Source organism: Microtus pennsylvanicus, chromosome 6 (genome assembly GCF_037038515.1).
Source record: "Microtus pennsylvanicus isolate mMicPen1 chromosome 6, mMicPen1.hap1, whole genome shotgun sequence".
In the NCBI taxonomy this organism is placed as follows: Eukaryota; Metazoa; Chordata; class Mammalia; order Rodentia; family Cricetidae; genus Microtus; species Microtus pennsylvanicus.
The window spans coordinates 41,790,504-41,803,413 of record NC_134584.1 but is presented as its reverse complement, the minus strand read 5'-3'; the positions used below and the strand labels follow the sequence as shown (position 1 = coordinate 41,803,413).

At 40.2% G+C, this 12,910-nt stretch overlaps 1 protein-coding gene across 4 annotated transcripts in view; it reads left to right on the top strand.

Annotated features, from left to right (window-relative positions):
• The window catches only part of Pde4d (phosphodiesterase 4D), an 840,110-nt gene that overhangs the window by 458,156 nt on the left and 369,044 nt on the right, over positions 1 to 12,910 (top strand). Inside the window, exon 1 of one of the 4 annotated variants that reach the window (XM_075976084.1) lies at positions 2,530 to 2,788. The exons of the other annotated variants lie outside the window; for them this stretch is intronic. Within the exon in view, the coding sequence (XP_075832199.1) occupies positions 2,664 to 2,788 (125 nt within the window). The 5' untranslated portion in view covers positions 2,530 to 2,663. Of the gene's footprint in view, positions 1 to 2,529; positions 2,789 to 12,910 lie in introns of those variants that run through there. 4 annotated transcript variants of the gene reach the window in all.

The window sequence follows — 12,910 nt, the reverse complement described above, 5'->3', positions numbered from 1 at the left end:
ATTTTTTTCTTATTAATAGAATCTGAGCTTCTAAGTACCTAAAAAGAACTAGTTAAAGGGCTGGAGAGATGGCTCAGCCATTAAAGGCTAGGCTCACAACCAAAATATAAGAACTAGTTGGAGAAATATTAGCCAAATCATGCTATGTGCTCCCATGTACTATAAAAAAAAACACTCACCAGACTGCCATGCATTGACTTTAAAATTGTCCAGTAGGTACAAAAATATTTACAGATTGTGCGTGACAAGATCCAAATTCTCCAAACCAAATCTCCCCAAAGCATGCACAAACATGAACAAGCACATATACATACACACGTACATGCATGCATATACAAGCACATACACATGCTCACACATGTATGAGACATGTATGTTTGTATGCACACACATGTATGTTTGTATGCACATATTACTGATATGTGTATGTGAACATTTGCTTAAACATATTTGGTAGCATTAATAAAAATAAATATATTGGTAAACATTAAGGAAAAAGCAATTAATGTGAATTAAGAAAAGACAGGTTTGTTTCTATAGTTCTGTGTCATGTCATATGTTAAAATGAATATGGCCGGACCTGGTGGTACCTATCTCTAGTCCTTACAACTTGGAAGATGAGATAGGTGAATTCCCAGAGTCGGTAAATTCATGGCATTCTGGGAACAAAGAGAGCTACATCATGTTTTTAAAAATCTTCCATCATCTTCCTATGATTCATAATATATAAAATAAAATGATTAGATAGAAATATTTATTTCAAACAGAACAAGTCATCTACATTTGTAAACTTCCTGAATTTAAATTGTACCCAGTTTCTCAATTAGTGTCTGAATTTAGCCACTATTGTAGAAGCAATACAATTTTCTTTTTATCACACTGGTTCTAAGACTTTATTTTCTTGAGACACAGTCAGACTACATAACCTGGCTTGACCTGGACCTAGCTAACTGGGACACATAGACATCTGCCTGCCTCTGCTTCCTGAGTGCTGGAACTAAAGGTGTGCTCCACCACTCACTTCCATGACCTTGAATGAACTCTTTGTGTATGGCAGACAAGATAACTAAGATTCAGTGGATAAAAGTGGTTGTTGTGAACAAATGACCACCTGAGTTCAGTGCCCGGGTCTAACTGAGAAGATAGAGAACTGACTCTAATGGTTGGATGTTCTCTGATTTCCATGCACAAGACATGGCACCTCTACCCTTGTATTCACACACACACACACACACACACACACACACACACACACACACACATCATACATATACACATGCATACATATACATCACAATACACATATACCTTACAAACACATGCTACATACATGCACACACATCATACCTACACACACTTCATGCATTCACACATGCATGCACATACCATACCTACACACCCCCATACATACAGACATAAAAACATTATACATATAAACACCCATATACACACATCATACATAAACACACAGCATAAATACAGATGCACAATACACACACAACACACACTTTTTATACATGAAAGCACTAATATTAAAGCCTTTAACAGAATTTGTTTATCTATATTCAAATCCTAACTAAGAAATTGTCTTCACAGCACTGTCTTCTACCTCAGCTTCTGAGGGATGCCATTTTCTGTGTCACTCAGGCTAGGGTCAAACTCACAATCCCTCTGCCTCAGCTTCCGAAGGCAGATATTTCAAGCGTTCACCACCGCATTCAGGTAACAATCATTTTTCACCTGTCAAAATTGCCCCGTACTCAACATGCCTGCTATCTCTAGTCGCACACATAAGGGTCCGGGGTGGCTTCATTGGAGAAGATGACTGAACGGTCTTAAAAGCTAAGGACTCTTAAGGCTGTAACATCATCCTGAGACTGATGCCTTGGGCAGAATTATTTGCAATCTTTTCCAATTTCTCCAGCTTGTCTTTCATTGTGTTAAATTAACAAAGGCATTGGTTCTAGGTTTTTAGTAGTTCTTCACCCAGAAACCGGAGAATTCGCATTTCTGGGTGTGGCTAATGAAGGACGGACTCAGGAATTAGGTAGTATTGTCAACACGTACTTTAGTTTGTATTTTTTCTGCCCCCAAGAGGCTGAGTTCACTGCCATTGTGAACTCAAGTTTTTATCCTGATAATTGGAAAGCCACCCTAATCACTTCCATGTGCCCAGCCCATTTTCTAATATTTTACAGTCAGTTAGAGCAATAATTGATTTTGCTCTGCCTATCACATGCACGCTTGCTATATAGGCAAACAACTGGCTATTCGACCACTATTGCGTTAGGTTGTCATCCTCCGAGACCTTAGAGGGAAATGGACTAAAACCTGCTGCCTCCTCAGAGGGTAGCTCTGAGTGGAAACAGGCGTTTGTGGAGCTACAGAATTTCTTCTTCCTCTGCTCAGCCAATGAGTGGCTGGAGCACAACTCTGATTAGAAACAAGCAACAAGCTTCCGTATCCATGAACAGAAACCAAGGCAGAACATGTAGCCTCTGAGAGACACCCATTTACTCTTGAAGAAAAAGCAGCACCCAGCGACCAGAGCAGCGAATGGCCAACATCCACTGTCTGACAGGTTCTTTCCAGCCTTCCCAGGAATGCTGAGCTGGCCACCGAGATTTGCTTTTACTTCCTGATTTTTTTTTTTTTTTGGTACAATGAGTCTGCCAACCAGCTGTGAGTACCTACGCCTGGGGAAGGTGGCTAGGTTCCGGAGTGCTTATGTTCATGGATCGCCTTGTGCAATCAACAAGCCAATTGATATAAAACCACAGAGGAGACGGTAATTGCTTTCCCTTCCCCATGCAGTTTGTCAGTAAATGTGTGTCCGCTACCCTTTGGGAACTGCTTTGGAGATCGGCTGATCTGCGAGGGTCGGGGAGAGAGCTTAGTTGTTAAATTCAGCACACTGGGGGAGTTAGGAAAAGATTAACCCGAGAGGAAAGCTGACAGATAGTCTTAGTTTAGTTTAGTTTGGCCAAACCTAATCCAGTTTCAAGGTCTGGGGATTTTCAGAATCCGGAAAATTGTTAATGTCAGTGTTACCAGCAGAATCATCCAAGATGATAATTGGAACGGGGATTTAGCAAAATAATGGACTTGTTTATTAGCAACATTTATTTCCAGATATTCAAGAGTCCAGACTCTCTCTTTAATGGCTACATCCAGTAATAGATGTGGGATAATTCCTTGGGAAGCATATGTTACCATGTGGTCACTCCAGAAGAGACCAGTGGATTTTTTTTCTATCGAGAAGTTGTAATTTCTACATCTGTGTTCCAGAATTCCGCTAACTCATACTCCCCACCCCTCTACCAGCCCCCTCCCTCCCTGCCAGACAAGCAAACTTGTGCCCTGTGATTTCAAAGTTGAGCTCAGTATTTTCAGAACAAGGGGCTGTCGGCTAGACGGACCCTTTCTCCTCCCGCAGATTCAATGCAGTGGCAGAATAGAGGTGCATGTGACTAACATGTCTGGAAATCATCTCTCGGTGTTATTTTAAATAGGATTATCGTTTTATTCGGCATTTGCCAATGAATTAAGAGGACTGATAAAGACGCCCCATTTCCCCATGAATAACAGTGCTCCTAATTTTATAATTTTCCAGAGAAAAAATAAAATAAAATGAGCTCTGGAAGGCATTAGATCTTACTTCAATTGCCATTGCCATCCTGCCGCTTCTCCCCTTCTCTTTCTGATATTCTACACACATAGATGTATACGCATTACTCACCGATCATACACCTGTCTTGATTTGACATTAATAGAAATGTTATAAATGTGAAGGCACATTTTCCTCGATGAAAATGAACTTTTCTATTTCAGGAAATATTACTATTTCCCCAGAGTATCAAGTCTTTCCCACTCAGCTCTGGCCGTATGTAGTTCATAGTGGGCTATCACCTATAATCACTTATGGGAGCTTTATTGTTTCCCAAGTCCCCAGCATGGCATGATCACTGTCCACACCTCTACTGCAGGGTGAAAACTCAATCCCACACAAGCTACCAAAGTCAAGGGTAAATGTGTTTGCCTGATCCCTTGTGTGTGTATGTGTGTGTGTGTGTGCGCGCGCGCGCGTGTGTGCGTGCGTGCGTGTTTATAGATACTCAGGAAAGTTCTGACTATTCCCAATTGATTTCATTTATTTTTAACTAAAAAGCCCTCAAAGCATATTTGTTCAGCAACAAAGATAAATTTAGATTTGTAATGCTCAATTAAAAGCAAAACCAAAAACCAACAAGAACAAAAATCTTTGATGTATTGTCTCTGAGTCTCAGAGAATCACATATCAGGAATTTGAAAGCATTGAGAAACTCAGTCGTTTGGTTGGTTTTCACTGTGTGCTACAGTTTTAAAATCAACCACCACAATGTATCTTTCCAGAAAGTAGTTTTAAAAGTCCCTGATAATAATTAATATTTTTTACACAGACCTTGGAATTTATAAGAAAAAAATCAGATCCCCTATTACAATCATTTGAATAGCAGATGTCTGACTATATCTTTCCTTTTGCACCACTGCCCCATGGGACTGAGATAGAAGTCTGTTCGGAAAGCAGTAGCTGGGCAGGATGCCTGAGCAATGAGAAAACATCCAAATCCCAACTCTTTTTTATTCTGTAGCTATTTTGTCAAGTTATAAATTTTTACACCTCTCATTTTAAAAAAATCATGGAGAATTATATTAGAATCTCAAAAATAAAAGGAATATTTTTAAAACTTATAGAGAAACTAATAAACCTGCAATAGTGGTATCCCATGAGCCTGGGTTCATCAAAATCTATCTAAGATGATTGGTCACTTTTCAGGATGCCTGTCTGAAATCATCTAAGGTTAAAGAACAATATCTACACACTTATACAATAGGTCTTAGGGGTTTTGGCAAATAGGAAATTGCTTTTCTGACTTAAAATTATGGGAAGGAAGGGAAGGAGAACGTGGAAGGAAGCAAGGTGTAAAGGAAGAAAGACAATCCTAAGGAAGAGGAGCTCCCTGCAGAGTGGCACATGCTTGTAACCCAGCATTTGGGATGTGGAAACCTTAGCTACATGATGAATTTTAAGACAATTTAGGCTACATTTGACCCTGTCTCAAGAGGCAGAGGCAGGGGGATCTCTGTGAGGTTAAGGCCATCCTGGTCTGCAGAGCGAGTTCGAGGACAGCCAGGGCTACACAGAGAAACCCTGTCTGGAAAAACTAACTAACTAATAAATAAAATTGTAAAAATGCCAGATATAAGAGTTTACTCATATACGTCCAGTACTTGAGAAGCTGAGACAAGAGGATGGCAAGGAGTTTGAGATCAGCCCGGACTTCATAGTGAGTTGAAGGCCGTCCATGACTAAATAATATAATCCCATCTCACAAAAGAAAAAAGGAGAGAGAGAGAGGTAAAGAGAGAGGAAAGGGGGAGGGAGTGATCAAGAGAGGGAGAATGGGGGAAAATAAAAAGCAGCCATGAGTTGTTTTATGATACCCAGAAAATTATAATATTGAGTTGATAAAAAGAAATCGGGCTTTGTAGTGAAACCCTTGGGGGGAATGAAGTTGGGAATCTAATATAGAAATTTGAAATATTGTTCTAGTAAATACAGGTATAGAACACAGGTTAAAACACAGAAAATAATTTCTACCTTAAAAATCAGCGGCATTGGAAGTATAGTCATGTGATCATGTAAGAGCCTCCCATTTTTATCTCAAGTGGCAGTGAGGACATTACCAAAGCAGCGAGAGCACTAAATCTTAATTAAACCCAGCGATGAAAAGCATGACAGCTCTGCCATCTGGAATTACCGTGATTTGCTGTATTTGTGATTTCTAAAATATTTAAGCTTTTATTATAATCTCCGCAAACTCTAGAGTACTTTAATTTTAACTTACAAAAATAAAACTTTTTAAAAAAATCTGTTACTTGAATTTTAATGGATAGAGAGGTAAGAAGATCGGTTATCTTGGACAGGCTTCCCCTTGGGGTTTTCTGTTTGTGAACTTTCCCCCACCCACACTACCATGTCAGTCGGTGTTGTTTGTTCTTCAGGTCTTGCTTGGGTAATGATATTGTTGACATTTTGTGGCTCCACAGTCTCACAGCAGCTCCCCTGGTCCTCTGGCTCTTGCAATCTTTCTGTCCCCTCTGTGTGATGCTCCCTTAGGCGTACAGGTTGGGTTATAAACGTGGCAGCTAAGGCTGACTATCCCACAGTCCGTTGCTTTCTGCCTTTTTGCCAGTTGTAGATTTCTGTAACGCACTCTTGTCTACTGCAGAAAGAAACTTCTTTGATAAGGGATAAGAGCTATGCTTATTTGATGAAGGATAAGTATTTACAATAGTTTGACATTATACTGGATTAGGAAAGTGTTACCAGTAGGCTTTCCTCTAAGCCACGGGTAGATAGGTTCATAGTATTGGGACTGAATCCCTGCCTATTGAGCAAGCCTTATGTCCAGGCCTTAATTCGGAAGCTGTTGACTACCCCAAGATGTAGATGCTCCTATTGCGCCTTTGGTGCTGTCTTGCTGTGCTGCTGGTCATTGTGCTGGTTCATAGGCATCACAGTCGGGTAGGGCTATTGATCGCTTTTCTCTCTTGGCAGCTTACATAGCACCTTCCTATGCTATGAGAGCTAGTTTTCAGAAAGGAGACTTCCAGGTCTGTTCCAGCCAATTTTTCCAAGTCTCATGTTCAAAGTATGTGGTATATGTGGTATTTTCAGCAGTAGGGCTGACCTCAAATTCTAGGAGGCGACTAAGGGAAGGTTCAATACCCTATACTGTTTTGAAGATCTATTTGACTCCCCCAGCCAACACTCAAAAGGAAGTTTCTCATGCCTGGTACTAAGTTTTGGTTAGATAGTCAATGTCTTTTGAAGGGAGCATTATCACTCCAAGTGACATAATTTCACTTGGAAATGTATATGTCCCCCACATTATGCACCAGAAGAAAACAAGTACACATTGAAAACAACCTATCGTCACCAATCAGAAATTTAATTTAGGCTCCATGACTACTCTGACAACATTATATCAACATTTGATGCTTAGATTATCATTTCCTTTTGTGTAGTACTTCAGTGAGTGGGAGGGGACATTAGATTAATTATGGGTGCGTCCCATTGTTTTTCAGTAGGATCGCTTTATTCCTTCCAACCTAAGGATATTTGAAACGTCTAGGAACATATTTGATTACCATGATTTAAGGTGTGATTGCCTGGTTAATTATATCCAGTATAAAGGACAGGACTATCTTGTAATAACCAGACAACCTTCCTACAATAACTAATTACTGAGCCGAACTGGGTGTGCCTCAGAGTTCTCTGAAGATGCTTACTTGCATCCAGACAAATTAATATATTTTATTAATTCATAAAAGTAGCACTTCTCATCTTTTGTGTGGTTATCAATTAAGCCATTGCTCTTTTCATCTGATTAAAAATAGAAAACTATTTTGATTTTCCAAGAGTCTCAAATATTCAGTAATCTCAGCTGTCACATCATCTGGCTCCTCTAAATCAGCAGCTTTATTGCATTTTCAGGACCTGTTGTTTCTTCAGTAGAGGTTCTACTAAGATCTCATTAAAGAGGCTGAATAAATGATCTAATACAGCCCTGTAGCTCCAGGCTAAGTGCCAAATCATGATCCACTTTTCAAAGAGAAGTGAAAAACTCTAGGCAAAATTGCACGGGAGATAATGGAGATGAAGTTGTCCAATGTGTGTGTAGCTTTGCTGAAGCCTTGATATCTGTTCTTATGTCTGGATGTGTGATCCTGCGACAGTGACCATGTCAGCCACGTGGGTGTTTTCATCATAACCAGTTCACTCTAAGAGCAAAGAGGAGGGAACCTTTGAAAGACAAGAGAAGGTTTTTTTTTTTCATTGATAAATGGTCCTTCTTTTCTCTTTAAAACTTCTGAAAACCAACAGTTTTCCATCCTTCCTAAATCTGGATGGAAGATATTGGTGGAAATCATTTCTGTTAAAAAACAAAAGAAGAAACATCTCTACCTTCTCATTCTGTTCTCGGTGCTCATGCTGGGTACCTAGTACTAGTCATTTTAGACTTCATCTGTTTGAAGGTAAAATTACCCTGGGATAGTCACTGTTTCCTATGTCCTTAGAAGTCCATGCTGCAGACTCTGGAGGCCTCCAAGGTGCTTTCTTTCCTCAACTTCACCACCCTCCCACTCACCACCACTGGAGTCAGGTGCATACTTGATCCTTGAACTTACCCTCTCTTACCATTGGCATTCCCAGGGCTGCCATTGGCAGCACATCCTCATCCTTTCTTGCTTGAAGGATGGGTAGCTACATAATTGATTTCTTTGCTAGCATCTTTTCCCTAGCTGTACCCCACAGATTCATTTTCTAAAACACTATCATGAAGCTTTCATGTATGTACTAATAGCATGCTCAAAAGAACCGTGATATAGTCTCCTAAATTATTTTTGTAAATTGCCTAGGGTCATTGACATACGCTCTGCATTCTCAGTGTAAGAAACGACTTGCTATTTTGGCCTAGAGCTTCTCTCTCTCTCTCTCTCTCTCTCTCTCTCTCTCTCTCTCTCTCTCTCTCTCTCTCATTCTTTTTGATGTAGCTTATGCTACATTTCATTAAGATTTGTCCTACATCCCAATTTTGAAATTGAAGTAGTACCTTTAGTTTACTTTTTTCTTTTTCCTATATGGCTACTGTAGCATTATCATAGCAAATTCCGATTATGAGTACATTTTCTGTTGTTTCATTTTAGATTAGCATAATGGAAACTATTGTTTTAGGGAGATGAACTTGGCAAGGGTGCACAACATAAGTTGGAATGGAAAAGATCCCTAGAAGCTAGCAATGTGAAATCCTAATGAGAAAAACTTCATTAAAATAAGAACAGGAAGCCAGATATTTGATAGAAATTTTGAGAACTGCTCAAAATTGTTGTAATTGGAGTGGCGGGGCTGAGTCCCCAGCACCCCAGCTGCCTGGCTAGCTTATGCCCCGAAATAACAACACACAAATTGTATTTATTTAAACACTGCTTGGCCCATTATATCTATCCTCTTCTTGGCTAACTCTTGCACCTGAACTAGCCCATTTCTAATAATCTGTGTAGCATCAGTCTTACTGGGAAAGATTCTAGCCTACGTCCATCCTGGGCCGGAGCTTCATGCGTCTGCCTCAGAGAGCAGAGCTATTACTTCTCTCCAGGAGAGGGGAGCATGGCGTCTCTGAGCTCACTTCCTCTTCCTCCCAGCATTCTGTTCTGTTTACTTCTCCCACCTATGTTTCAACCTATGAGGCCAAGCAGTTTCTTTATTACTTAACCAATGACCTTCCTCCATCTCACCTTACGAGACCTGGATAGAGGTGGGCGGTCCTTGGGCTTCCCACGGTCAGGGAACCCTGATTGCTCTTCGAGCAGATGAGGGAGGGGGACTTGATCGGGGAAGGGGGAGGGAAATGGGAGGCAGTGGCGGGGAGGAGGCAGAAATCCTTAATAAATAAATAAATTAAAAAATAATAAATAAAAAAAACAGGGACCCAACACACACACATGCACACACACACACACACACACACACACACAAACACACTATTTAACATAGTTACTCTAAGGCTGAGGCCTGAGAATGAGTATTAACACGGTACACTGAGAACTCTGTAAATGAAGCCATGATACAAATGTTAAGATAAAATACATGATGTCATGGTAAAAGAGGGAAGACAAGGAAAACAGAAAGTGGATCAGTCAGGTAGAGGATATTATTCTTTTTGGAGACATTAGGTGATAATCTAATTTATTAATATATTCATCTGAAATACAATTTAAATCATATTCTTTGTGTATTGTGCAATTATTTCAGTGTTTTAAAGTACATGATAGGCAAAATTTTTCAGCTGAACTTCAAAGAGAGGGCAAATTTCTAATCTATTTCTAATGGCTGAGAATTAATAAGAAGTCATAAATGGCAACCTTTGTGCTACTTCTGCTTGGCATCCACCCATTCCCCAGCTGCACAGAGTTTGCATTGCTGAAAGCAGAGCAATAGGCCAGGAAAGACCACCTAGATTGTCTATTACCAGAGGCGTTGGTAGAAAAGTCCACATAAAAGTGACCTTCCGTTGTTAAACCACTTAGGTGCTAATTTACTTAAGCTCCTTGGAAGCCTTAAGTTTTCCATAGCCTTGCTTCTATATCAAACAAAATTATTACATAAAGTTGAACTACTAAGGGAGGAGTCTGCCATTGCCCTTCCTTTGCCCACTGGGGTTAATGAAGGCAGTGAATAGTGAAGGTCACAAAGCTACCACAGCCCCTAACTACCCTACAGTGCTCAAGTAGAAAGTCTAAAGGAATAAAAACAGAAACATGGTAATTCCATTCCAGCCCCCTTTGCATATGCATATGTATAGATTTTAGGGAGCATCTGCAAATGTAAGCATCCATATGACTTTTTCAAAAGTCTTTAGTGTTAGTGATCCCACTTCATACTTCTTCTTCTACCTGCCCTCCCCCCCCACCATTTAATATCTCACATTCCATTGTCCCCCTTTCTTTGTTCATACCACCTCAGTTTCACATTTCTCCTCTTGAAATGCCTCCATGACCCCTTACTACATCTCATGGTTTCCTTGGGTATCCCAAATAAAGCACCTTTATGAAATATCTAAAGACTCAAAGTTAGCATCCACATATGACAGGGACATATGACATTTGTCTATCTTGGTTTGGGGTGCATCATCCAGGATGGTTATTGCTAGTTCATTCATTCACGTGTGAATTTCATTTCATTTTCTTTACAAGTGAATAATAGCCTATGGTGTATATGCACCATGATTTCATCATCCATTCAACGAATAGAGCACCAATGAACAAAGATGAGAAAGCAGCTCTGTGGTGAGATTTAGAGTCTTAGAGAATATGCCCAGGGATGATATCGTTGAGATCATAGCTTCTTGAGGAGCCTCTACACTGATATCCATAGTGGATATGCCAGTCTGCCCTCCTACCAGCAATGAACAGTATTCCTTTCTCTATGCCCATGCCATAATTTGTTGGCATTTTTCTTTCTAGTCTTACCCATGTTGACTTGGGTAGAATGAAGTCATAGAGAAATTTTCATTTGCGTTTCGCTGATGGAATTTAAATAGAGTTCCTCTATAATAGGAGGGCAGAGTCTCTTGTAGACACCACAGACTGTTAGACAGTGCCAGCTGTGGGTTATCTCTTTTCAGTTATTGGTCAGTAGGATCACCCAGAACTCCCAACCATTACAAGCTAATGTTATTTTTCTTGGATACTCCAAAACTTAATGGTAAGACACTCCTCCCGAAGATGCCACATATTAGAGTTGTAAGACTGAAAAATCAACTTGACACATACCTTGAAGCCTTCACCCAATTGACTAGTATTCATTGGGATGGAAGGTGCTGTGCACACTCCTTGGGGAGAAAAAGAAACAACAGTCTCACTCAGCTATGAATCCCACCAGTTACAAATACCACTGCTTTAGCAAGATATATCCATTGGGTTAGAAGTGACACAGATGTTATGGAAGTAATTAATCACTTTCTTATTGGATTTATGGCCCACCCTAAAGGGAGAACTCACAACTGGTACTTTTAATTGAGTCATAGACTCATGATCGGCTAGGTTATATCTATCCCTCAGAGAAGAACCTAAGACTATCATTCAACTAAACGGGCATAGCCATCAACTACGTCTAAATTTTTGTTATTATACCCATAGATTTCTGTGTCTCTCAACCCTCATCAGAAATCTTTTTTTTTTCAGTAGACAATGATTAAAACAGAGATGCACAATTACTCCACATGAAAATAATAATAATAATAAAAACCTAACTTTATGCTCATCTCTACATGGGACATATGTATCATCTACTCTCTCCATAGGTTTTAGGGGATCGTGTACGAGGAGGTAGAAAGACTGTCAAACATGGTAGATGCCTTCAGTAAGGCAGTATTTGCCGGGCATGACACGGCCCTTGCACACGTGACCTCACAGTGGCTGTGACTATATTCACCACACCTGGAGCAGATTCATCTAGTTAAGATCCCACCATGGATAAGGGAATGAGGAAAAAAGGTTTGTGCCACCCCGACCCTAGCTGAGGAACTATTTTCAATTGATGGTTGCTGGGGATGAATAATCAGTTTTCTTCAGAAGTATAGCCCCCGAGAAACTACTAATGCTACAGTAGATGGGTCTGTACCCATGTACATGCAAGTAGCACATCCATGCATAAGCGTGGATAGAATAAGGGTAAATTTGATCAAATTATATGCAGGTATGAAATCCTCAGAAAACACAAAGTGAATAAAGAACAATGGGCAATCATTCTGCTAATGGCTTTTGAGACCAGAGCTATAGAGATGGACTTGATATTGCCTTTTGTGTGATCCTATGAGAAAGGCTGATCTGTCAAGGAAGATAGCTTTGCCAATGGTAACAAAGGGAAACACCCCTAAGAAAAAGAATTTGTTCTAGGAAGGTATTATAGAACAGATGATTCCATTCCGATAATTCCACCTATAATTCAGAGAAGGTGCTATGTGTTCTGAGTATGAAAAGACAGTCACGTGTTCTTTCACAGGGCTCTCAAGGGCTGTGATAGTACTCATCCCCAGGCCTCGTGGTCCCTAGGGAGACATTCCCCAAATGCTCAGACTAGGCGAGGTGCCTATTAATATCTTCTTTTGGGGCTGTTGAGCAGTTCTCGCTATTGTAATAGCAGATGCCTGTATTTTGTGGCCCTCGATCTCTTCCCACATCGAATCATGAGACCCTGAGAAGAGATCGTAAGACTGTTCTCCAAAACATCAGGCTGTCCCATGCTTCATACAGGACCCGAGACATAGCAGCCAATCAACCAAATCCTGTGTTTTTCTTTCCT